The sequence below is a fragment of the Mugil cephalus genome, chromosome 21 (assembly GCF_022458985.1).
Source record: "Mugil cephalus isolate CIBA_MC_2020 chromosome 21, CIBA_Mcephalus_1.1, whole genome shotgun sequence".
NCBI classification, from domain to species: domain Eukaryota; kingdom Metazoa; phylum Chordata; class Actinopteri; order Mugiliformes; family Mugilidae; genus Mugil; species Mugil cephalus.
In genome coordinates, this window is record NC_061790.1 from 5,952,078 (window position 1) to 5,979,414 (window position 27,337).

A 27,337-nucleotide genomic window follows, 5' to 3' on the forward strand; every position below is an offset into this window, starting at 1 on the left:
CAAAATAACATGCTAATTTGGCAAGAACTGGTTGTTTTAAAATCATACAGAAGAACCCAAACCCGCACCAGCACCGGTACTTAAAGGACGCAGAGCTGACCCCGAAACAACACCTTGCGCTCAGCAGCACAGGATGTGGGGGAACTGCAGCGAGCAGCAGCAACCCAGTTTACTCACCATCCATCACTGCAGCACAGCAATTTACCCAAACAGCAAAGTGTTGTCAAAAAATACTGGCAAGGCACAAACAAGGAAGGAAAATGTCCCCAAACTATAAGTGCGGAGGCGGTGGCTGAACAGATAAACAACTTTTCAAAGCTGGATTACAGCGCTGTACATGACAAGGCCAGGAACGGTGGGGCCCTGTCTCTAAATGTGGCACAACAAATGTCGGAAGGGGAGCTAAGCCAGCGTTCACAGGAGACACGTAGTAGCTGCCCAAACGGGCTTGTTAGGGGGGCAGAGAGGGAACTCATCAGTGCACAAGATCACGGCTGACAGAGAAGCTTGTTAACTGCAGCGCGGTAGCCAAGAGGGTGGCTCATTAGGGAGAAACCCCAGTAGCCTGCGTGGGCCATGCTGGTCTCACCAGATGGCTGCCTGTTTGGATGATGAAGGACACGGACATCCAACATTAACAAATTATGCGTAATATGTTATTTATTTATTTATCTGAGCACGGTGTCATATAGAAAAGCCTTTATTCCAGTCATGGGTTGACTTTGTCACGCTTTGATATTTGAAAATTCATATCATCCAGTGCCAGTGTCTAATGCACTTGGGCAAAGGAGCTCCATTTTTAGTTCATCCTGAGCTGCAACAAAGTTTGCCGACGACACCGAGGCACGAAACCTGTGGCAACAGTGCCCCCTACTGGCGAAGCCGAGTGGAGAGGGGAAAAAAACACAGATTTGTGCAGACAAGATGCAAACGGAACATGAATTTTCCCATCACTCAAAAGGGACCCTTCACGCAGTTGACAGCCGTCACTATAAATAACAAATTGTTTGCGGTGCCCCTGTCTGGATAAGTACGGCGCTCTCCAGCTTGATTACGACGCGAGACAAGTTTGCAGTAATGACCGCTAAATCATTACTTATCACCGACTCGAGGAGGAACACTGTAGGAGCCGCGTCTGACTCACAAGTGGGACTCATTCATTTAGGTAATCTTCGCAGAGATGCAAATAGCACATGATTTATTTGCAATCTAATCTCGCAATGTATCCCGAAATTAAACGTATTGTTGCGTTGACTGGGCGCGCATTGCTGTGACTGGGAAGATGTTAGGACTTAATTAAAAAAAAAAAAAAAAAAAAAAAAAAAATATATATATATATATATATATATATATATATATATGTATATGTATATGTATGTGTGTGTGTGTGAATTCTGTCCTCCAATGCACAACCAGCAGAATAATAAATAAATAAATAAATAAATAAATAAAACCCAGCGAGGACGCAATCAAGCCGAGTTTTGTTTAAGACAAACTATTTTTCCTGAAAGGAGTTTTAATCACCGCTCGGCGCCACAGAGTAGCCACGAGGAGTACACCAAAACTCATTAACTTCACCTGGAGGGCTATTTCACCAACAAAGATTCATTACATATCTTCGGCCGCTTTTATCAGAAGCGTCAGCGAGTCTGACGTCGTCCCCCGGTGTTGACTCCTCCAGTTAATTAAATTTTACGTTGGGAATTTAGAATGAATTACAGAAAGGAAAAATGCGTCTGGGCAAAAATACTGTGCGGCTGGAGAGCAGTGCGGCGTTCAAATGAATGGGCGGTTCCGTTCACTTTCAGAGATTAAAATGTCAATATGTGGGAATCGGTGGAAAGAAAACTCTGTTTCGTCCAGTGGAAGGACTCCAGGTTTTAACTTCAGAATGAACAGCAATGCATCAATTAAATTCAGATTCGATATTTTTTTAGACACCGATCAGCCACAACATTAAAACCACTGGCAGGAGAAGTAAATAAAGGTGGTCACTTTTGACAGTTCAGGGTTCTGCTGGGAAACTTTTTGGCCTGTCATTCATTCATGCGGATGTTACTTAGACATGTAGCACCCACCTAGACCAGACCAGGCCCCACCCTATAGCAATGATGATACTATGGCACACACACACACACACAAAAACAAGGAACAACTAAAAACCAATCAAGTATCTGTGGGATGATCCATAGAGCCCCCTCCCCCTCAACCCATATGACCCAAAGACTCGACCCATAAACAACAACAAAAATACACACTGGGGTAAAACTGCCGTTTTTTAAACGTAAGAAACGCTTTCATTTGTTGCATTTACACTGACGTGTTGCTTTACGCTCCAGGCGGGGTCAACAGAGTGGGAGTTTTTCCGTCTTCCTCTCCCCTGCTTGTTTCCCAGGAGCCGGCAGCTTCCACCACAGTGCAGTCCCGTCACGCTGCCGTCAGAGCAAGCTTCACCCGAGCCGGGCCTCTCGTCGAGAAACACAGCTACACCTTCAGAGTTCAGGACCTTTTTTGTTTTCTCCTCCTGGTCTGCTCACGCTGGACCTTTCAGGCGCCGCAAAGGTACGTGGTAGGAGGATGAGGACAGCAGGTTGAACTTCACGCCGCCCACGCGCACTTCTGCGAGGATTCATCGCGTCTTAAACTGAAACAGCCCGACTTTTGGAGACGTTTCGTTTTCCTCATCAAATCTGATATCTCAGAGCATGGCTATGGGAAGTGGCTGTTTGGAGAAGAGTTTTTGGGTCATTAGGCTTTTCCTGGCAAAGAAAATACCACCTAGGTTATTCTTAACTATATCTTGGGAGGTCATTAACAGAAAAAAATACATGTTTTAAATAAATATCTGAACTTTCCACAAGTCATTTAGAACTGAAGAAACTTCGAGAAACAACTGAAACGTGTCCCCTGCTCTGAGGCAAATATATCAATCTTTTTTTTAATGTAGCCAGTGAATATGTTGCTAGTTTTAGTCTATTATGCCGTACACAGATCAGCCACAACATTATGACCACTGACAGGAGAAGTAATAACATCGACCATGTGACAATTCAATGTTCTGATGGGAAACTTTTGGACCTAGTTACTTAGACATGTAGCACCCACCCAGACCAGACCAGGCCAGGCACCCCCACCCCATAGCGATGACACTCCTTGGTGGCAGCAGGATGCAGGCAGACACACACACACACACACAAAAAAGTTTAGGAACAACTGAAAAAACAGCACCAAGTGTTGACCTGGCTTCCATATTCACCAGATCCCAAACTGATCAAGTATCCATGGAGTGATACACAGAGGCCCCTCCCCTCAACCCTTAGGACCCAAAGACCCCCCCACCATAGGACACCCTCAGAAGGACCATTTCCATTCTCTGATGAGTCACAACTGTTTCGGAGGCACAAGTGACACAACACAATACTAGGAAACCAGTCATAATGTTACACCTGATCGGTGTATTCCTATCCAGATGTCCAGTTAAGGTTAATCTGAGTTATAGGAGATGACTGAGTGCAGGAATGCAGGAATTTCTGTTAAATAAATATATTTTCAATTTGGGGAACGTTGGGTCTTAAATATGACAAATGCACTACTTTCCAGTAATTAGTTGCAAATGGAAATAACTCCCTAAACAAAAAGCATAAGTCTGTTCTTAAGTTTTGAGCCATTGCTATATGAAAAAATGGGTTCATGCAACAAACAAAATGCACGAGCAACAGATACATGTACAAATGGCTTCATTTAATTTATGTATATTTCCACAAACAATCCAAGAACTTATGAGACAAATGTACAGGAATTATTTTGCCATTTTATTTTTTTTTTCTTCACATTATTGCTTTACAGTAAAATGCATTGGTTGGATATGTCCAGTATAGCAAGACAATACATTCATATAAGTTATACAGATGTCCTCGGTAATGTTTTATAGTAACTAACTTTACATTAAATATATATATTATTTTTTTTTAAATCATTATTCTCGACAAACAACTCCCACGTCACATTGAGCTCACAGTGCATCAGGTCGCATTCGATCGAAAAAAAAAAAAATACATACCAGTCCTCTCTCGTGTTAAACTCTTAATGTGTGTGTCCTAAAGTGTGTTTTGTATACAGGATTTCCACAGAGCGCATCAGTGTGGCATCTGATTTATTCATTTATTTTTTTTTAATCTTTATCTTCTCCAAAACAAAAACTGACAGAGATGCGAGTCAGACAACCGGTGAGAACGAGTGTCAAGGCAAGGACAGAAGAAGAAAAAAAACCAAACAAATAATAATAATAAAAAAAACAACAACCAAAAAGGAGCGGTGTCTCATCCTCCCACCTGCTGTGGTGTTACCGCTTAAACCTGGCAACTGGGACATGACCACACAGTGCAACGACCAAAAAAAAAAAAAAATGTACACAGAAAAACCTAAACGCTGCACATTCTGAATCAACGAGTTCAAAAAAAGCTTCAAAAGAAATCAAATAAATAAAGCGTATGTACAGAAGTCCCACTGAAAATATTGTAGGGGAGGAGGGGAGGTTGTATGAGGGCGTCAGCCCAAGTCTGTAGGCCCTGTGTGGTCACCTCCACCCACAGCAGTTTAAACCCCATAAGAGTAGCAGCTTAAGGAGGTCCAATTCTTTTCTTTCTTTTTTTTTTATTCATTAAAGTCTGCTCTCATCCGGGGTTGATTTGGAAAATGACAGTCTTGAGGGTAGCGATCCATTTCGTCCATCCGGCGTTCCCCTGCTGCCCCTCTGCTCCTTTCAGCTGGGGTCGGTGGAGAGTTAATGCCCTTGTGCGAGTGGAGAAAGACGAAAGAGGAGCGGGGCTCCCCGACACGTCCCGTCCTCCACACCCGGCTCCTCGGCTGTCAGACGCACACCTGTGAGCTCGCACATCAAGAACCACTAGACAAACTGACGTCACATCTCCACGGGATCCCCTGTCGTTATATGGCAAAACCTCGCAGGGGCGGGGGGGAAAGGGGGGAGAAGGGGGGCCTTCTGTCACATCAACTCTTTACACTGAGATTGCATATACAAGCTGCCAACGGCGTGGCAGAGGAATTATTTTCGACACTTAAAACACTTCCCCACGCGCTTCTTTTTAATTTTTTTTATTTAATTTTTTTTTTTGTTTTTGTTTTTAAAGTCTCACGTGTGGACTCCTCGCAGGCCTTTTTGCATGATGTCAAAATGTCTGGATTGCAGTGTAGCTCGTAGCTGCCGATTTTTGTAAAAGTGGGCGCGGCGGCGGCAGCGGCGTCCCTGGAGGCGGCGCCCCCAGAAGCCCTCAGCCTTTTTGCTGTGCTGTGGAGGAGCTGCGTTCAAACGTCCCAGCATGCACTGCAGACAGAGGCGGGTGTGCTCATGTTGGTATCAAGGTTCCAGTCAAGTCTGAGAGTCCAGAGCCCCGGTGTGAGAAACGTAGCGTGGGCACACACACGCACGCACGCACGCACACACACACAGACACACAATGTTCTCTTGCACACGTACAGTCGCACAAACACATATCCACTGAAAATACACACGCACAGAAGGAAGCACTAGTTGATTCAGAATGAGAGGACGGCTGTTAAAGTGCAATATCTACATGTAACTCAAAATCAAGAGACCATCGCCACCTCCACCTCCTGGAGTTGTCCATCTCCGAGTTTCCCTGATAACCGACGGTTGTGGTTGCCACTCTGAGTAGAGGGGGGGCTTCAAAGGCCCGCACCGGTCAGAGGGTGTTATTTATAGCAGACAGTGTTTAGAGCCGTCTGGTTTCTTTGCATTTATTTATTTTTATTGAACAACTACCTTCATGCTGCTGCTGCTTTCTCAAAATGAGAACAAGTCACCTGATGATGAAAAAGATTAGATGCATCCCGCAGATGTGGAGACAGTTTTTTTTTTGTTCTGATTTTGTGCAGAGGGGGGGAGGAAAAAAAAAAAAACACATGGAACGACCCGCCGTCGAATGTGAACACCCCTCTGAGTGGTCAAATCTCCTTACAGCACAAAGCAAGAAAAAAGCGTTTCCGTGTGCAATTCGTTTCAGTGAAAAACAAGCGATGTCCGACACTTGCGACGAGCTCTCCTCCGTATCTCGTACTAGACAAAACCTTGTTTTGAAAAAGGAAATACAAAAAAAAAGTGTTTACAAATTTACATTGTGCAGTGCTGCGTATGCATAACACCCTCACAGTCAGCTGATCTGGACTGTGACACGTCTCAAGGAGCGTCCTTCCCGACAAAAGGTCTTTTTTTTTTTCTTCGCCTTCTTCTTCTTAAGAAAACAAAAGCAGATGAGGGTTTGAGAGAAGTGAAGCACTAACAGTATCTGCTCCCTGATGCCAAAGGCCATGCCAGGAGAGTCAGGTCCAAGCTGGAGGAGGGGAGCTGCCAAGGACAAGACCCTTCTCCGGAGGGTTTGGGGGGGTGGAGTTGTTCTTTGGGTCCTAGGGTAACTTGGTAAATCTTTTGGGAACGATTTTAAGGAGCGTTTCATTAGAATCAGGGTTTATGGCAAGATCTCTTTATCTTCTCGACAGACTCGTAGTTTGGTTTGGAAAGGCTTTGGATATGGTGCGTGGAAATCTACAATGTGAACAGCGAAAAACACACCAACACTCGACAGGGGCACTTCTGATTCTGGAGGTCCCCGACATCTAAAAGGCATGCTAGATGGGTAGAAAGGTAACAGGCGCACAGAGAAAAGTAAAGACTTAACTGCATTTAACAGGCAAAGAATGGGCATTAAGGAGCGGCACTCTGTGACAAGGGGGACAAATTAGAAACGCGTCCACTCGTACGGACGGTGCACTGCCTCGTAAGGAAATTCATATTACAAAGAGCAAAGAGTGCGAAGGAGGAGAAAAAACAGTCTGCAGATAGGTCCAGTATTACTGAAGAGAAGGGGGGTGGGGAAGAATTGAGGGTCTGTGATGGGAGGTGTTGTTGAGGTTTTGGTATTCGAGCCATGCTTCTGTGCTCTAGTCCTCCATGCACATGGGCAGGTTGACGAAAGTGAACACGTTGTATTCTATCATGATGGAGAAGCAGAGGAAGATGGCATACAGGACGAGGACGTACACGCCGAGCTTGAAGTCCAGCCGCCACTTGTTAAAGTGGATCCCCAGCACCTTTAAAAAAACAAATATATATATATATATATATTTATGTTTGGACTTTAGACTTTACTTGTCCCAGAGGGGAGTTGACTGTACATACAATATATTCAACACAACAGAAAAAGTACACAACACAAGAAAGTGCTCATCCCAACACTGACTTATGACATTGAAAATGGTGGACATGGATGACAGATACAAGAGAGGAAAGAAACAGTCATCGGGGTCAATTGTTTAGGGTGGCTATGGTGGTGGATATTACGCCAAAATTTAAAAGTCTGGTGTCTCCAACCTGCTGGTAGTAGGATGAGGTGTTGGTTGAATGGGTGTGTGCTGTCCTGTTCTATTGCCTATGGATCTATTGTTCACTTCTCTGAAGTTGGGTGTGGATTTTGGAGGCAAGGTGTGTTATGTGTGTTAATTTTGTCCTGTTAGAGACTGAAAGCATTATGTAAAAGCAGACAGAGCGGCAGAGGAAGACTGGTTGTACGACGCTCTTGTAGTAACAGTAGGTGGTGGTGGTGGTGGGGATGTGGAGTGATTTCAGTTTTTTGATTGCTGGCAGACGTTGTTGGCTCCTTTTTTCAGTATTTCTGTTTATTGTCCAAAGTGATTCTGAGATATTTGAAATCATCCACTGATTCAACTGTCTGGTTGTCAACCACTGGGTGAATTGTGTGACTGTGTTGTGATAATCCAGAATGGGGGTAGTGTCAGAATATTTGAGATAAGTAGCGGTGGGTGAGGGGTTTTATACAGTCATTGCTGTGTAGACTGTAGAGGAAGGTGCTCGGCACACATCCCTGAGGAGCTCCGAAGTTAACGGTGAGCACTGGGGATGTGGCTGAGCATCAAATCAAGGGGAAAAGTCATATTTTCTAATTAAATAAATCAATTTGTTTTATGTAGAATCATTAATTGCACATATTATGATCAAATTCCTGTACAATCAGACAAAACCTTAGAACTGCTGTTCAAACCGATCACATTTACAACTTCGGGAAGCCCTTAACACTGATTCACGTTAAGGGTTCACATCGTTTCTGAAAACTGTCTTTTTCCAGCCCATCTCCATCCTTTCAAGGTTAGCAAAGCTTAGGCAAGCGTTCAATAAGGTGAATATGTTCACACGCTCTATCTCCATCTCTTTCATCAGTCACCTCATTCCCAATTTCAACATCCTTGAATCCCCGATGTGTCTGCCTGTTCTCTCTGAGCAACTCAGCCTCAAGTTCCTGTTCTTTAAATTCATTATAATTCTGTCTCTGCCTTTCACACCGTCTTCTGACAAAGGCTTCCTTCCACACATCCCACCCCCCAGCCCCCTCTCCAACTCATCCACCTCATCTCATCAGCCCCAGGGAGCTGTTGGACCCATCCACTCCCCTCATCTGGGACTCAGCTCTACGATGTCGCTACTCATTAGAGTCTAACCCTTAAAATATTTATTAGCATGAGCTTTGGGTAATTCAGTGCATTTTCTTTACTGTCAAATTAATCTCTCCTTATTCAAACGAAACACCTTTGTTGCCACTCGTCTGTTTACTCACTGTAATTATTGCCACTCATGCGTTTGTTTACGGGTGGATGTGGGGATCAGATGTGGGAAACAAATGTGTCACTACTGAGGTGCTAGTGGAGGGAAAAAGAGTCATAGGGTGAAGCTCACATTTGACTGTCAGGTGTTCTGGCACGAAACTGAGCAGGAAAAACATTTTGCTGCATTTGTGGTTATACGTGTCTGAATTTCTCACTTGATCGAATTGCAATACGGCATCAGTCTGGTTTATTTTCTCATGCAAGTGTTTCTTATTTCCGTTCATTAGTGAGTGCAGCAGGAGGATTTTAACATTTTAATGAACCAATTACATAACCAGGCTCAGTTGCTATTGTGTAACAGCGACGAGAGGAGACGCCAAAGACGGGTTTCTTTTTGTTTATGCAAATCCGCTGCGAATATTCAATCGTGCACGGTGCACAGCAGCAGTAAACCTGGTTATGTGGCACCGGTGGAGCGTAAATATCATCGGCTACTGTCTGCTCACCGTGAGGGCCACAGAGCCCAGCAGAAGCACCACTGAGTACACCAGCCCCCGACTGTTAATCATCACCTGAAAGACAGAAAACGGTGAGATCAGCGTTTAATCTGCGGCTCAGAGATGAGTCACAATCGAATAACTCGACGATGCAGACACAATGAGGCCTGACTGTGTGTTGAGAAGTCCCCCACCTCTGATCCGTAGCTCACACACATGGTCTGAATCGCCCAGGGGACCCCGAGTCCCACCAGAATATCGAACACGTTACTGCCAATGGTATTCGACACCGCCATGTCTCCCAAACCTGCAACAAAAAAAAGTTATTAAAAACTAAGAATACGGATTTGTTCTAATAAACTTTATTTCCAACTATTCTGCTGTTGTGCACCTTCTGATATTCACAGGGGCCCTAACCTTATTCAGCTGGGAAGCAGTGACGCAGCCAGCACTGTAGTAACTATAAACAGCTCTGCACCATTTTCTCTTGTACCTGTGATCTGGATTTGCTTCCTTGCAGGGGGAGACGACCGACACATCTTTGAACGCACGCTGCACTACATTTACTTTCAAGTCTGTCTGGGTATTATATTTTCCATCTGTACTTTTTTTTTTTTTTTTTTACCAGTTATAGCTCATGTTAGCTGCATTTACCTGTAAATAGATCAAATAAAAAAAATAACATAGGGATGTCCAGGTGGGATAAAACGTGAACTCTGCCTCTCTACTGAATCACAAATCCCCAAAGCTGTAACCCAAAAATGTTCCAGAGGGAGAGGTTTACCTTGCCGAGCCACAATGAGACTAGCTATGCAGTCTGGGACGCTGGTGCCAGCAGCCAAGAAAGTGATGCCCATAATGACATCAGGGATTCCCAGAGTGTAGCCGATTATAGTCACCTGAAAGCATACAGGGAGCGTCAGAGCTCAAAAATAGCACAAGGACGTTCTCAGCGCATGTTTAAAATATTCAAACTAAGAAAAATAGCTTGAACATGCGAGTTTTCATGTCCCCTGAAAGTTTCTCCACTTATGAACCCAGAACACTGGTTCTAGCCAACTCTTCCAATGCTAACAGGAAGCTACATAAACAAAATAAAAAACAAACAAATATCTGCAGTTTAATTTGTTTTGTGATTTGATAAAATTAATTTCAATTAATAATCAAATTTCAGTCACTTTTTACTTTTATGTTAGAAAGTGGAAACAACATGGACGCTATAAAGAAGATGCATTCCTTTGTTGTAAGCACTACAACAAACTAACTGATAGCCACTTCCTGTATGTGTATGACAATAAAGAGCAAAGACATGGTTCATTTCAAGCATCTATGTGAGTCATTACTGCGTACATGACGTCAACGACTCTGCAAGATCGTGTGCCAAAACTGTGGCAGACTTCCTGAGCTAACATCATTTTAGCGTCCACTTTAAACATCCTAGTTAGAACTTAACTTTGCCATTATTCCAACACTACATGAGTGCACCATTAGCTATTCACCAAGTTTGCTGCTAACCAAACCAAGCTAGCTACAGCATTAGCCATGTGGAAAAACCAAACAATATAACACATCTTCTGACATGTAGAACTGAATGTGTTGCTGAGTCCCATTTTCTGGAAGCAGTGCTTAAATACTTTCCAAGGTATTTAAATTATTTAAAAATTGGCTTGTCATCTTAGCACTCAAGTAAAATTAGTCACATCAAAACTGGTGGACCAATGCTGATCCACATTTTAATGTAAAACGAACAGCAGCATTAAAAGCAAGAACAAGTGAAGTAAAATCTCCCGAATACAAATATTAAACTCACCATCCAGACCATCAAGTAGGAGAAGACAGCAATCCAGACGGTGGACAGGATGAAGGACACCATGAAGAATTTCTCCCAGCGAGGCTTGGCACAGTTTGGGACGGTGAAGAACAGCAGCAGCAGCAGAGGCCACGAGATCAGCCACTTGAACTTGCTGCCAATGCTTCCTACAGGAGAAATAACCATTAGTAAAATCAATATTCGTATATTTTTGTGGCGAAAATTTATTTTCTTCATTACTCAGATTTAAGCACTGAATGTGATTCAAACATTATGTATCAAATTGAGTTTGACTTCAGTAACGGCAGCCTCCTCTGTTTAGTGACCTTGCCACATTTCACACTCAAAAAAAATTTAGTTTCCATTCATTGATTACATATTGTTTTCCCCAGTAACTGCACAGCTAATACGATTCTGAAGCAGACATATTGATTTATTTCTATTTCAATTTCCAACACCATTTTCCCCGACACTGCAAATATGTATCAAAAGGCCCCTGAGCTGTTTAACAGGTTGTTCTGTTGTTTGCACCGTTGGTACAGTTTTGATGAAATGGGATGAATGAATAAATAAGTAAAGTGTCCAAAAATGGTTCCAACTTCAGGTCACACAGAGGATAACTCCATTTGCACTCACTTCCACTTTGGCTTCATTCAAAAGGGTAAACAGGTCGGCCCATCTGTCATTTAACACTGAGAGCTCGCTAAAGCTTTTATATCGACAAGCCTTCTCTTCCTGTTTTGATGTTTAAAGGTCCCATATTATATATTTGTTCAACGATTTCATATAGGTGTCAGAGGTTCAACATCATTGTTTTCAAAGTGTATTACCCCAAATTCAGTTTTGACCCTGAATTTCAGCCAGTCAAAAAATGGCTCTATGGAGCTCCACTGAGAACAGGCTGCGTCTGTGCCTGTACCTTTAAATGCTAATGAGCTGTGTCTGTCCACGCCTACTCCACGCCACTCTCGGGGAGAGGATGCGGCTTTTGCTGGCGTTACCATGCACTAATGTTTACAGTGGATTTACGACTATGGCTGGCGGAGATGAACCAGAATCTGACCCAGAAGGAGAGGTTCCTAAAGAAGTTCAGACTCTGCGGCTGCAGCAGAATGTTTCTGAATATATTGCTGCATATATTACTTAGTTTGTTCGTATAAGATGACTAGCATGTAGCTAACGCTAGCTTCTGCCAACTGTAAGGCTAATTGTTACGCTTCATTGATGCAGCCAACAACAAAGCAAAGGCCATGCTATGCTCGTACCTTTGACATGTGACAGAAAAAAATGGCGTCCGTTCAGTCATTTTTAGAGGGCAGTTATTTCCCCGCATGACCTCAAGAAGGGAAAAATCTCAGATCCACCTGTTTGAGCACATATCGCTAACAAGTGGAGCAAGCAAGTGAGGGAAGTGACAATTGGCAAAGGCTATTGGGACACATATTACTGTTAGAAAAGCTTTATGAAGTGAATTTAGCATAATATGGGACCTTTAAGACTGTACATTAATAAGCACCCCCAAAACTTTACTCTTCTGTTTCATTTATAGCCTCAATTTGATCCGTTCATGATAAACCAGATGAAACAGATTCAGAGTCTTTTCACATCAACAGCCACCAACTGATAAAAGGGCAGCCTCGCTCAGAGCTGTCAAAGAAGATGATCATTAGTGGGAATATAAGAAGCCACTGACTAATTTGAGCAAGGACATCAATAACTACCGAAGCAGAAAGAAATTGTCAATTGGATCGAGCAGAGCTGTCCAACTAAAAAAAAAAGGAACTAATGACCCCTCCAGATCTTAAAAGTATTAGCTAGAGGCGTTTGTGCAACAGATTTCGAAATGTCGACATCAGATCTTTTTAGCGCCCAAAGGATTCGTCCATGAATTCTAAATTGCGTGCATTTAGCAAGCAAATACATGAATCACATACTTGGAATGTGAAATGGTGAGATGGTGTCACTTTCTTCCGACTCGGTGGGTTTGTCCTCTGGCACGTTTCCATTCTCGATTTCGACCTTCCCGTCAATCACTTGCGTCTCCACGCCATTGGCAGCTTGCACCAACTTCTGGCGCTTTCAGAAAAAAGAAACTAAGTCAAAGAGCACATGAGCAGATGTGCTGCTCCTTTAAGGAGTCCCCGCTACCATATTTTTCATGGGTTTTCTCAAATAACACTTCAGGCTTATCAAACTAAACTCAAAAAAGCTTAACATAGCTACATATAACACTGACGGTTAAATGTAATTTTTATTTGAGCAACCACGGCCTGCTGTACCTCTGTAATGATGAGGCGACTGGCCATGCGCAGGCGGGTCTTGGGCCCAAAATGGCTGGTGACCATGACGCGAAGACCAGCCTCGGGAAACCTATATTTTGAAGGGCTGGCGTTTATGATCTCGTCCACCATCACCACCGAGCCGCGGCTGTAAGCCTTGCTGGGCTTGACTGAAGGGGCCGGAGAGATTCATTACAAAGATAAATACAAGCTTCAGAATATATGCAACATTTAATTATCAATTACACCACCCATTAGAGCGTTTAAAAGTGCAAACTAAAACGTTAAAAGACCAAAGTGTGTCTCAAGCTTTCAAAAGATATGGACTTTATTATGAATAGCTGTAATATTTTGTACTCCGTTTGACTTCAGTCTCTCATGCCAAAAATAAGCATATTAATGAACGTTAAAGAGACATTTTTTTTCTACCGTGTCAGAGTAAAAGCTGCACCGGGCTCCTTTTTATGTCAGCTTCGCCATTACCCGCCGTAAATCTAATCGAGGGTCGGGTGTGGACAGTTCAATGCCTACACAAATCAAAACATAAGAGCAAAAACGTCCCCTAAACAACCTTAATGTCTCATCTACACATATGGTGTGTGTGCCAATATTCTGAAGATCCACTCATCCTTTCACTGCACTCCTTCATCTTTTCCCATTAGGATGTTGGAAATTTATGTTGGGCTCTTTATGATTTGTTGTCTTGGAGATGAGGGAAGTAAATCTTGGTGGTTTTCCTTGATGGAGGACACACCAGTAGTCTTTCTTTGGTTTGGACCATTTTAACTCCTAATATACTATGGATCACTATTTAGATGTGTAAGACGTGCAGAAGAACCCTGAGCTAGCTAGATTTGTTTAACTAACTCTTTTTTGGTTCATATCTTTTTGTTGTTGACAGCACCTTTACATTACGGGGTTTCATAAGGCACTGCCACCATATGCTCCATAGCACTAACATTAATCAGTAACTCCACAGCTGGCCTCTCCTACAGTCATTTAGCTTTAATGGTAAACAACGAGTCCCAAATGAGCCCTCTATTGAACTTAACTCCATCTTCCGAGTTTCTTTCTAGAAGAAGGCAAATGTACATCAAGGAAAAGGACGCGGGGTGAAAGAAACCCTTTGACTCAACAGTATGTTACGCTGTGCTACCCTCATCCCTTTCGGTATAAAAAAAAAAAAAAAAAAAAAAAAAAAAGCACCATCACCGGCTGGGTCGGTTAATATGAGTGTGTTGTGCACACTTGGCATGATTTCCTGGTACTGAACTTCAAATAGCTTTTCTAAATTGCCTGGTGCAGCTTTGAAGTTTGCCTACAGGTTGTGAATATTTATGGGCTGACCAAGATTGATTTCCAAATCTGCGACACGGCAGATGAAACCTCTGGCACCTTTTGAGCAGATGGCCTCGAACTGTAATGCAGGTGGCCATTAAACAAACGGTCCGTCGCATCTTAAAACGGAAAAGTCCACATTTACTCTTTTGCTCACAATTGGCTATAAGATGCAGTGTATGGGGATTAAAGAAATTCCTATGGTACACTTATTAGTTTCACTCAGCCTTAATTTGGCTCATTATGCATGCACGAATGCACATAAATTAACAGTGTAAACAGAGTCGGCATAAACATTTCCTCTTGTGAAATTCATTACCACTTCGGGTGTGAGTGGGTCTACGCCCCAGAGACCGGCAGCGAGAAAAGTAGTACGCAAGCAGAAAGAACTGGCGCACACCAGCACAACACTGTTGACAATAAGCAAGAGTTAAGTTTAGTAAGGCTAAACAGACAGGCATGTTAACACTGAAGCAGCAAAAGTGGGAAGAGTTAAATCTCTCAGAAGGGTTAAAGGTCACTGATTAGAAGTTTTAGAAAGGTCAAAAGGAAGGAAAGGAAGAACTGTGGCTACAAAGAATTAGAGGCGTTATTTAAAATAAGAAGTTTTAATAACTTTAAGGCCCAAGTCAACAAAGTCCCCCGACATTAAACTGCACTGCAGAAAAGATTAAGATCTTCATTACGCTGCTCCTGTTTTAAATAGAACATTCTGTACCCCCCTGTAAGCGCAGATAAGCTTCGGTTGCTTATCGCCCACAGGAGGACGTTGGGTTAGAAAATTGGAGGAACATAAGTTTTAAAATAAGCATGACAAAAATGAAAGGGAGAAATGGGGTAAACGGTCGTTAGGTAGCGCAGTTGACTGAAATCAGAGGACTGTTTACTTGATCTTTGGGCTTCTGATGAAAAACAGCAGTCTCACATTCTGGGAAATTCACTTTCTTGCCAAGAATAAGATGAGAAGATCGATACCACTCTCATGCTAATGTTGCCTTCAAATGGAACTCATGAGTTTGTTACGACCTTGGAAGCTCTAAGTCGTGAGGACGCTGCTGCTCGACAGTCGCCAACATCTAGAAGCCACCGAGGACAACAGCTCAGCAAGCCAACAACGTTGGAAACACAAAAGTGTAGAGAACGGATGAAGCTGTTGGGGATGTTTCTTCAGATATATAAAGTTACACCATGCAACTAAATAACTATATATTAACTCTGAAAAAGTCAGCTAACATGTTACAACTAGTGACTCAGAGGTTTCAGGTTTTCAATTGCAAGACTGAACACCTCGAGAGAGGGCTATTATATGGACTCACTTCATGGACACAGTAAAACCCATTTGGAAGCACTGTGCCTATTTGTAGTCCAGCATACTGTAAGTTCAGTTAGCTTAGCCTAATGTATCTTAAAGAGATAGTAGGGGATTGGGATAGTGCGTTGATTACAGTACATGGAAAGATCACTCATGTGTCTTTTTAAATATGGAGCTAAAGTTAGCGATGTCCGATACTGAAATACCGATACTTCCGATAACAGGTCTTTATGTTCTAAAATCAATTCTCACATCAAAATATCGATACTTTATTCACTGTGTAGTAACACAGTGGGCAGCAACTAAAAGGCATTTATGATGGAGGAGGACCGAAGAGGAGAACACAGGATCAGAATTAAGATGCAAGTTTTCATTTTATAGTAGTTCTTAATAGTTAAATAATTTATTTTAATGGTCTTTTCTTCTTTTCTTATTCACTTTTTTAGTGTTTCAAACTATATTTTGTATGATTGTGTTCTATGTTTGGCTACATACCTCAGTATACTTCTGACTTTAAAATAAATTACTCTGATGTCTTGTATTCTTTATTAAGCTATGATTTGAAATACACTACTTTTTTGGATTTACCAGACACATTAAGTGAATTTACACCAGGTATCGGATCGGTATCGCCGATAGCAGCCTGAATTTTATTCGTATCAGATCAGAAAGATAATCGGTGGTATTGAACATCACTAGCCAATGTCAGAATAAATATAAAAAACAAAAAACTTTAAATGGCAGGACACTGCAGTTGACAGTCTGATACTTCATAACTTTGGTGCATTAGCATAATAATACTTTTTATTATTAAAGCATTTTTCATTAAAAGTGCTACACGATGCACAATAAAAACAGTAGGATGTATGAAATAAAAACAGTTTCTAGAAAATTAGGAGTCCAGTGACTGGAGATCAAGAGCAGGAGCAAAGGCCGGATCTCCCATGGTCCGTAGTTTGGTTCTGGGCGGAAGGAGGAAGTTAGTGCTGTGGGATCGGAGGAGTCGAATCGATGTGTGAGGAGGTGTTTCAGGTATTCTGGGGCATTTCCATGGATACAGAGGTGGGTGATGACAGCAATTTTATATGGGATTCTGGATGTTATGAGGAGCCAGTGGAGGTTGATGTGTTCCTGTTTGTGAACTTTCATCACATTTTGCAGCACTGTTTTGGATGAATTGTTTAGATGTGTCTTGTTTTAGTTTGGCTAACATTTTGTTGCCGATAGCAGTTAATTACCTCCAGGGTGGTTCTTTGCTCTGCAACTCCAAAATGAGGGCCTGCTAACCACAATCTACTGCTAGTAATACACAGAGTTAGTACTTCACACAACCTCCACTTCACTAAACTATTCCTGTAAGAAACAGAGGGACGTGGTTAGCCTGGCTTGGTTACTTTTGGCTAGCTGTGGTCTGCATGCTAAGCTAGGTAGCAGGTAGCAGCTGGCTGTAGCTGCAGAGGTACACATGAGAGAGAGGAATCAATTTTCCCACAAAATCATCAGCATGACAGAAAGTATTTCCCAAAATGTCCAGCTGCTGTTTCATGTAAATGTTCAGCAGAAATACAGTAAAGCTGAGGCAGGTCTAGAAAGTTTAGCAGAAAGCAGTAAAGATTAAAGCCACGGAGCTTTTAACAGGAGGAAATATCCACAGTCTTCCAGAGAGACAAATTTCAATCATCCATCCAAAAGTCAGGACCCCTTTCAACATATAATGTCTCAGTAATCTCCCGGCAGGGAGCAGTCATGGGTACCCAGCCTGTCTGATTAACCTTACCTGTTTTGAGTAAAGGCGATGACGGGTCGTCATCCCAAACATAGTCAAAGCTATTATTACCGTCCTCCATCTCGCTGCTGGCGGCAGCGTTACCATTGGCCACGTTTTTCTTCGACTTCCCCCCCATGAAAAATTTCTGCATGCTGGAGTTGAATCTAGTAAAACAGATGGAACATAATCCTTAAATTAAAAACACTGAAATAGTTCAGCTTAAGAATCCAAACATGGAAAAAATACAAAGATAGGACATCGAGTGTCATGCCTCGTATTTGCAAATAGGGTTCACCAGTGTTAGATAAAAAGGCTCCAACTTGTTTGAAATATATAGTATGCATTAATTAGCCAAAATAATGTGTTTACTGGTGATACATCTATAAAACTGTCTGGCTAAAGTGGCCTACTTTATAAAAACAACATCAGCATTATGCTATACACATAAAAAAATGGCTGAGATATGCTGTTCTGTATTGGAGTAGGAAAAAAGGAAGAAAGAAAAAAAGAAAAGTTAAAAAAAAAGAAAATGTTCCCAGAAGGCAATCATGAGCCTTTCATCAGCCACACAGACCTTGAGCAAGACCACTTGAGTGGAATTACATAAAAATGAATCTCAAATGCTGAAAACACTAGTGCTGCCTTTGAACATAGCATGTGCAGAAGGAACGGTGGTATGCCCTTTAGTATACGGTTTTCTAAGGCTTTCATTCAGTGCTCATATTTTAGTTCTAATTATTTTTCTCCTTGTGCAGAAGTTAAGAATGAAGGTTGTTTTCTTTACAATAATGAAGTGAATCTGAAAAATTAAAAAACAGTGAACTCGGCTAATATACAATAGAGGGATTTTGTTTTTGAGAAATAGTTTCCATCGAAGGCAAATGTAAAATCCTTCCTTCAACCTTTAATGCATTTCTAAAAATATCCTACTTAAGGGTAAAAATACATATCGGTTCATGGTTCATGTAGCTAACACACTTGGCTCTACCTTTTCAGCTAGCAACATGAAGCCCTCCTGTACATATAACTGCAATAATGTAGCATTGCTAAATATTTTAGCCAAGATAGTATAAGCTAATATGGTTACTTAGAAGTCGATTTAGTTTGATATTATCCAAACAGACACTAAATCATTGACTTATTTCCATGCATTATTTAAAAAAAAAAGACAATGTGAACCTAGAGATAATAAGAGATAATAGTAATTTTTACATTTTATGCAATCATATGTTGTCTGTCTCATTAATTGGCAGCATGCGTGTAATTTGCTGTGAGACAAAAAATAAATAAATAAATAAATATCGCAGCCAAGCCCTTGAGGTCACCTTAGTGCACAGATCGTGCTATATAAAACCCACTCTACTCCATTTTGGCTGGAACGGCCCAAAATGGGCAGCGGATATTTTGGGAAAAAGGGAGACATATGACAGCATATCCTACAGTAAGCACTTCTTTCCTCCAAATGAGAAAGGAGAGGAGTGATCCGGTTAAGCCTGTGCTCTTAGCCACTGCAGAGGGGGAAAGATTAAACTCTTATGGCAGGGAGAGAGCAGGCTGCTGCTGAGCGTAACACAGATTACCAGCTGGACAGAGAGAGCAGCACAGGACAACGTGGCTGGAATTATTCAGTCTGAACTGTACAGTCTGTTTATGCTAGAGAGTCGTGCTAAAATACATCTTAATGGAAAGTATTTGCTGACCATAGCACAAAAGTGTCATTAGACATCATCAACTTGATAAAATTTGTGTTTAATAGCTTAATTAAACGCTGCACTTCACTGTAGTTTAATGCAGAACTGGAGCAGGTTTTTCCACCAGAAAGCTCCAGGGCAGAATCTGCAGCCAACATCTGGGCAGGGGACATGAGTGGGACACTCCCCTGCAGCTGGAAACCCACTGTTCTACTGCGAGTGCCCTCATCAGCTCACAGGTGTCGGTGTTTAAGAGTGTAAAGAGGAGTGTGTCATCATGCCGGTTGGCTGATTAAATTAGAATATGCAGAACTCACTTCATGACGAGGATGTAGCCTGCATACATGACTACCAGCACCAAGCTCTCCCACCTGAGAAAGATACGAGATGAAGTTCAGGTTCACACTTTTGAAAAAATAAAAATAAAAAAAAGGACATTTTTAGCTTATGTGAGGTCTTATCTGCAGCGTAACTGAATAAATAACTCACCAAACTATCTTCCCATCATAGATAAACTGAAAAAAAAGATAAAGCAAAACATTTTTAGGTTAGAAAAACATGGCATCCATAGAGAAAATCAACATCTGGCGTTCATTAATAAATGCAGCCAGCAATTTACCGCAATCAAAGCCAGGACAGACAGGATGTAGTAGAAGGAGTCCCTGAAAACAGCCCACCAGGTCAGCATCACCACCTGACGGTCACAGATATTTGAGATACATCTTAACGCGGTCTGTGTATATTAGGGAAGTTGGTTTTGTTTAATACATGTGATTGAGAGCGCTTGTTTAAAGGTGCTCAATAAAAAGGGGATTAGAGAATAAAAAATGTATGACGCGTCTGCGCCTGAGGAGTTTTGTTCTCCGTTTCCACTTAAAGCCATCTGCTTCAGTTAGTTTTCTCAGAACTGGTTTGTTTTCCCCCCTCAGCAAAACACATCTGCTACACATGTGCTGCTGCTGCTCTGCAGTCTAAAAATAAAGAGATGGATGCAGCCGCAGCAGTAAGTCACTCCCTCTCTCTCCCTCTCACACGCACACACACCTGTCCAGCGAAGATCCCACAAACGCCAATGATGCATAGGATGTTGAAGACCGCTGAGCCGACGATGGTCCCCACCCCCACGTCGCCGTGGGTGATGAAGACACCTGCACACAAGCCGGCAGCCAGTCACAATCAGCGGCGACACCCGCCATCTGGGAGAGCGCGCACGTTATTTGCATGTGTGTTTGTGTCGGTGCGTACCAATGACGGATGCAAAAAGCTCTGGAGCGGAGCTGCCAGCTGCCATGAATGTGGCCCCTGCAACATCTTCACTCAGGTCTAGTTTCTGCAGGAGTAAAAAGTAGAGGTGTTTGGTTTACAAAGATGAAACTGTGGAGGCGAAACTGAGAAGGGTGGAACTCTGCTGTACCTCGCAGATCTTCTCCAGCGATGTCACAAAGTATTCGTCGCACGTGATGGCGAGGGCCAGGAACATGTAGAGCGTCTGCGCACAGAATCAGCAGAGTTTAAGTGTGCGTATGGGACAAGATAGATAGATAGGGCAAATGCATAGATACATCTTTAATCGGCAGAAATTAACTGAGCAAATAGAGCCTTGGCAGGGTAAAATATTCTCCTGCTAGAGGACGGGTGAAGGGGAATCTCAAAGCACCACAGCACCCAATTAAAAGTCAGCCTGCATTAAATGTCAATTCGGTGACGAGCCGTTTCCCCTTGGAGTGTGAGAGACCGTATCAATGGGATCTGCATACTCTGAGAGAGAGAGGGAAGGAGGCGGCCTGTTTCAGCAGCGAACGCCAGATCTATAAATTATAGATCAGGTGTGACATCATCAAGGCCCAGCTCTGGTAGACGTGCTCTGCTCTATGCTATCCACAGGGGGCAGTGCAGGACTGCGGTAAAATATGAACAGTCCCCCCCCCACACACACATTTTATTCTCTTCTCAGCAGCAGGAGACAGCTAACAAGGTGTATTTTACTGGATTAATTGCAACCAATAGTCGTATTTAAACCGACGAGGAAATAAATCTTGATCTCATATTTTAAAATGTTTGTGTGTTAAAGGATTCATTGGTGTGTGGAACACCATCCACATACAGCTCTATGGAGAAGTGTGCTCCAGTTTTTTGATAAGGTGTTTTCAAGAAAATAACTCATTAATCATACCTGTAATCTAAAATTAAAAGTACTTGAGTTTCTAAGATAAAGATAAAACATGGCTGCTTTATGAGATTATTCTTTTTGTAATCTACAGTGTTTGAATTTCCTTTTTATTAAAAAAAAAAAAGTCATTTAAATCAAACATGATGATTTCCTTCACATGTTTATTAAAAGGTAATTGCTCTTGTCTTCATGTCAGGTCAATGGAGCTTAACACGACTGACTTTCAGACTATAATAGCTTAACACAGAGAATAAGCTCAAACCCACGCAGAACAGTTTTAAGCCTTATTCTTATGAATCATCTTAACATTTAATCTGCGACTAAAAATACACCAAATTGAAGAGGCCCTCTACACACGCTGCACAGTTCAAGGTCTCCCTCGAGAGAAAAATGAAATGACGACTTCCTGTTTTCGCGGCGCAGAAGTAGAGAGGCAGAGCTTTGGATTTGGATTCTTTAATGATTTATATTATGCCCCATTTAACTTGAAATCCTTTTGTTTAGTAGAAAAGAAGCCCTATTAAATGTGAACAGGACACTTTTGTAACTACAAGTCATAAGACCCAATAAAAGTGCTAAAACTTTCACTGAAGTTTTAATTGATTTTTCCCTTATTAACCGAGGGAAATTAAAGAGGAAATTTGCTGCCGTTTCAGTTGAAGTTGTGCTCTTTGATAACATTTGTCGGCTCGTATTGATTTGTGTTCTGGCTCCTTGTGAACAGACACCAAGGGTATTGGGAAATATTGCTTTTTTGCTCTTGGAAAGCTAAACACTATTTGTTTTATGATGCAAGATAAAAAAAAAATAAAATAAATAAAAAATGCATTTTCCTCTCGTCTTCTTTAGTCTGTCCTGAGTAAATACATGTATTTTCAGCATCTAGATTAATGTTTGCATGGATGAATTTAATCTGATCATGCGTCCTCAGAGCCACACTTTTATAACTTTTATACACCTTCCAGGCATCAAAAGCTGGAAAAGAAAATAACGGTTGGGTGTAAACTGCGGTTGACTGGCGAATGAGGTGATTTGATGCAGGTGCGTCTCTTTGAGAGAGGGGGGGAGAAAAAAAATTCCTCTTACCGCCACAATGTGCAGCAGAACGGCTCCAGACTTTCGTTCGTTGTTGGTGAAAAGGTCATTGGGGAACTCGTGTATTGCTGAGGAGAGAGGAAATGTCACGGTCACCACGCATCAGCGGCATGACTGTGAGGTAATGCCCCTGCCCCACCCTGAGAGACGGACGTGTGACTTTGTGCGATTGGTATTGGACTCTGAGGCCCCAGGCCTGGGGTGCCACGTTAGTCGAGAAGGCATACACTGAATTAGTGTGGTTGCGTTGTTCCTTCTCATCCGTCTCTTTACATTTTAAATGCACAAAGTCAGAAAAGCTGGAAAATCAAATTAAATTTCTAAATACTCTTGACTTCATATCTATTCAAGGAAAAACACCAGTCACCCATCGTGTCTCCTCAGACGTGATGTAAAAAAAAACCTTGTGCTATATTAAGAGCCTTAAGTCATACAGAATTAACGCGAACAAGCAGAAAAGACTCTCGCGCCGAGGACTTGTCATCCGTCATCCAGAGCTCCAGCTGGGACACAGCGAGATCGCGGTTCCCGCCATACGGCTCAGATCTCGGGAAGCGCGGTCGCTCCACGGGGCCACGGTGCACCTGGCTGGAAACAGAAGCCGGCCGTCTCCCCGACAAGAGCCAGCGTCTGCAGGGAATGGCCTCTGTCCGACCTGCTCCTGTTGGAGCCCGGCCCGCCAGCTCGCGTCCCCTCTCCCACTGTAATAAGGTCTGCTACGTTACTACCATGCAACTTGTACAAGCTACAACTATCCTAGCTGCATTAATCCATGCACAGAAATAAAAATGCTAGTATGCCAACATGTTTACCTCCCCTCATCATGATGCTTTTAGGATTAGATAGATATACTTTATTCACCCCAAGGGAAATTAGCTGGCTATGTAATTACCACAAAACCGAATACTGTTGAGTGTGATTAGTCCATGTCGAGGGACATGAATGTATATCACAAATCTCAAAGCAGTCCAACAGTTGTCAAGATGTTTTTCTCAAAGCCGCAAATATGAATTAAACCTGTTACTTTAGTAGATGGATAAATGGGGGCTTTAGTTGCTGGATTCATCCTCTGGGTGCTATGAATTTGTGTACAACATTTTACATCAGCAAAGAAATAGATAAGACGCTTATTGTGTAATACTTAAAAATATACATTTTTTCAAGCAAACTAGTTCATATCCTGCAGGCATGATAAACCATCCAACTGATATAAATGCTAACAGCTAGTGGCTGTGCTGACATAGAGCTATGATTTGGCCTAAATGCTAAAAAAAACAAAAATCAAAAAGGATGCCAACATAGTCGTGGTTTGTTTTGACATCGTCTGTGTCTGGTTCTGTAATTGTCTATTGTGTGATTGTTGTTTTAAAGCTTAGGTCTTCAACAAATCTGTGCCAAGTCTGGCGCATTTACAGTGATGACTAACGCATGAATGTTGATTAATGTGCATTGTCCCAATTCAATAAACCAATAATAATAATAATAGTATAATATAATAGTTCCTGCTGTTCTGAATAAATCTCTACCAGATTGAATAAATAAATAAATGGCGGTTTCATTTGCCATTTTAAGTGTAGCTCATCAGCAAACTAGCACTTACTAAAAGTACGGCTAATTATCTTGAAGGAAGCATGAACGCGTTTAGCAAATTTCTTCACTGCCCGTTATTTGTAGCTACGATATTTGGATATTTGCGTCAAAACCACTGCCAATGACAAACGAAAAGATCTAGACACCTTAAAGGATTCATGCATTCATCCTCTGAGGACGACGAATGCATGGAAGTTCCTTCAGTGATCATTAAAGTGGTGGATTGACCGACAGACCTCGCCATCTCTTCACAGTCTGCAGGATTTCCACCTGTGACACACATGGAGTCTTACCTGAGACCTCTACATGCATCTGTCCCCACCTCAATAAATGCCTGTTTTTATGTATACAATTAAAATATGCAGAGCATTTAAATAAAATAAATAAAAAAACAGGCAAATCAAATACTCCACAGGATTTAGTCCAAGTTCGCTTAGTCAACAGCATTCGTCCTGGATTTCATTCAGCAAATGAATGGAAATGTGGTACATTCATTATCTCCATATGTCCAACACGTTATCTTTGTAACTAAATTGTGTTCTTTGTCCATGGCACGAAGACTTTAAAGATGCAAGACAAACAAATCCAAGCTTAATTTTTAGGATATTTAACACGTGCAACACTCACTGCACCAGATTAGATCAGGGGACAGAATAACACAACCATGTATGTATGATTCATGCAGAATATGACCTTAACATGTAATGGGAAACTGAGCAACACCTGGCCAACGCTGAAATCTTAGAGCAGCATCGACTGCGTGGCCGCCGGCTTTAGCTCATTTCATTTCTGACAGGTTTATGTGCTGAATGAAAGGTTTCGGAAAAAGCCGACCGCCTCCAGCGAAGGTGCAATCAATTACGGGATTTGCCAGTTGTGCCCTCAGAGGTGATTGAAAACTGTCTGATGCCAATACAGAAGGCTAAACTCCCACTGATACCTCATGGCCAAACACCAAACATACATTATCCTAGCTGCAGAAGGTTACCTGTACAGCTTTTGAAAACAAACAAAACAAACAAAAAAAAAAAAGAAGTAGGTGTGAATTTCCTGCAGATTGAGCCTTTCCACCTCCTGCCTCCATGTTCAGTTAACAGCCCTGCAGGTCTTCCATTAATCAATAATTAAATGCCATAGCCATCCAGGTTCTTTAGTTACTCGGTTTTGTCCCTTCCCACTGTACGGAATCCGCTCCGGCTGAGAGTGGCTTAAAAATAGGCGATCAGAAATGTGTTCAAAGGGCGGCAGCGCCGGGACGGCAGAGCGATGACAGGCAGGCAGGGGTCACCTCCCGGTCCCTGTAAACACTCAACCACGGAGCGTCTGCGGGGGTCGTCCCCGTCTCCTCGCCGCTAGAGGTCAAAGCGGACGTCAACGTGCTTCCACAGCCAATTCCCCACACAAGGACGGGACGCGGCGGGACGTACACACGACAGACAGATTGCTTTAGTGATGCATCTCAAATGAGGCTCTTAAAGAGAATGACAAATCATGTGTCATTTCTACAGAGACCAAAAAAATAAATAAAAAATAAAAAGTGATTCATTGCAGATGTATGCTGCAGAAATAAACGACCTCTATTAGATTTACTTTTGAGTCATAAGCATTTATCAAGGAAAAAATAAGGTGTTTGTTGTGTACAGGTTGCGACTAATGAATATTAATAGACCTTTGTTTAATCTGACAGTTACACTGATCAATCATCTGGTCTGTGGAAGTGTCCAAAAACAGTCTCCAAGAGAAAACCATGTCCATTTTAATAGTATCATATCTTGAATACTTTGTCTTCATTAAGTTCAAGAAAACACAAACTGAAGTCTTAATTACACGCAAACGTGGCATCTTGAACATCGGACAAATCGATTCATTAGGACAGGATTTCTAAATCTTCAGGTAAATGTGTTTTCAAAAAGCCTCTTTCAGAAGAAGTTTTTTGTGTGTGTGTGTGTGTGTGTGTGTGTTGACCATGTTGCTTAAAAAACTGGCAACACTTTTATTCATCCTTCTCTGAAGCCGCATCTTATCAACCCCAGAAGTAATTAGAAGTCCACACACAGGCCCCACTAGGAGCGTTGGGAGGATTTTAGGACTGCTGCCACAGCCTACATTAATGCTTTGAGGCCACCATTGCATAAACTGGGGTCATTGAGGGATAGAGAAAAAAAAAAAAAAAAAAAGTGCACAGGACAGCTTTTTAGCTTGTTGGCCAGATTGTACTCCACTATCCCGCCATTTCTATGTCATTAGTGATAAGCATAAAAACTTAAATACGTCTTATGAGGGGAACCAATAAAAGTTTAGCGTGAGTCACCGGACCTGAAGCATTCATGTAGTGACAAATACGGCACAGTTACTCACCCGTAAATGTTGCATTTGTACATTACATTTTTTTTTTCTGTAATATTGGCAGCCATGTACAAATGATTTCACAAAAGACAGAATGGTTTATTTGCTCTTACTTTGCCTCTTTTATTTATTCATGACTAAATAAACTTGAATAATTCAGCGGTGTTTAATTATTTTCAGGCATTTGGAGAGCGGTGGCAGCCAAATGATAACATGACTACATTTAACGCCAAATTCCTGATTTTATTCAACATAATCTTTGTTCGATTTGAGCCTGATCAGCCCGTAAGTACATAAACAGAACAGTTTCTACAGTTTTTAGTCAAGCTTGATACACTAGTCACCTTCATTTGATGATGTATTAAAGCCAGCTCGTGGTACCCTTTCTTTACATTTCTGCAATTACTATGCTATAATCTGGTAATATTCTAGATATTACGAGGACGTTACATAATGGTGATTAGTATCTGGTGCCTTCTGTTGTCCCAGAGAGATGTCGAGGGGCAGGACAGTGCAGAGAGCAGGCTGGTTTATTCCCAAAGATACACAGAGAGAATCATGCAAAGGTCTGATCCCATCTGTCGTCTACAACTGATAAAGCTAAATGGATGAGTTTAATAGTGAATGCTACCTAGTGTTAAAGTCCAGTAAAAAAATTGACATGTGCAAGGTGCTTTTGGCAGAGAGCCTGCTGCTACCTTCTGTCACAGCCCGTGCACCGACACAAACACCAGCCAGGTCATTAACTGAATACAACCGAACGCACTCCAGTGCAGCAGTGAAGAG

General features: G+C 42.0%; 1 protein-coding gene across 3 annotated transcripts in view; it reads right to left on the minus strand.

The window, feature by feature from the left end:
* Window positions 1–3,791: 3,791 nt before the first annotated feature.
* slc24a4b (solute carrier family 24 member 4b) overlaps window positions 3,792–27,337 on the minus strand; it is a 38,684-nt gene continuing 15,138 nt past the window's right edge. Inside the window, exons 3-17 of one of the 3 annotated variants that reach the window (XM_047573758.1) lie at window positions 22,607–22,683; window positions 20,765–20,839; window positions 20,596–20,680; window positions 20,395–20,498; window positions 19,970–20,044; window positions 19,840–19,865; window positions 19,668–19,721; window positions 17,669–17,823; window positions 13,242–13,411; window positions 12,897–13,032; window positions 10,963–11,129; window positions 9,937–10,051; window positions 9,347–9,459; window positions 9,162–9,227; window positions 3,792–7,128 (exon numbers count right to left, since the gene is read on the minus strand). In XM_047573758.1, coding sequence (XP_047429714.1) covers window positions 6,979–7,128; window positions 9,162–9,227; window positions 9,347–9,459; window positions 9,937–10,051; window positions 10,963–11,129; window positions 12,897–13,032; window positions 13,242–13,411; window positions 17,669–17,823; window positions 19,668–19,721; window positions 19,840–19,865; window positions 19,970–20,044; window positions 20,395–20,498; window positions 20,596–20,680; window positions 20,765–20,839; window positions 22,607–22,683 — 1,568 coding nt within the window. In that variant the 3' untranslated portion in view covers window positions 3,792–6,978. Of the gene's footprint in view, window positions 7,129–9,161; window positions 9,228–9,346; window positions 9,460–9,936; window positions 10,052–10,962; window positions 11,130–12,896; window positions 13,039–13,241; window positions 13,412–17,668; window positions 17,824–19,667; window positions 19,722–19,839; window positions 19,866–19,969; window positions 20,045–20,394; window positions 20,499–20,595; window positions 20,681–20,764; window positions 20,840–22,606; window positions 22,684–27,337 lie in introns of all 3 variants that reach the window. The other 2 variants (XM_047573757.1, XM_047573759.1) reach the window with 2 other exon arrangements.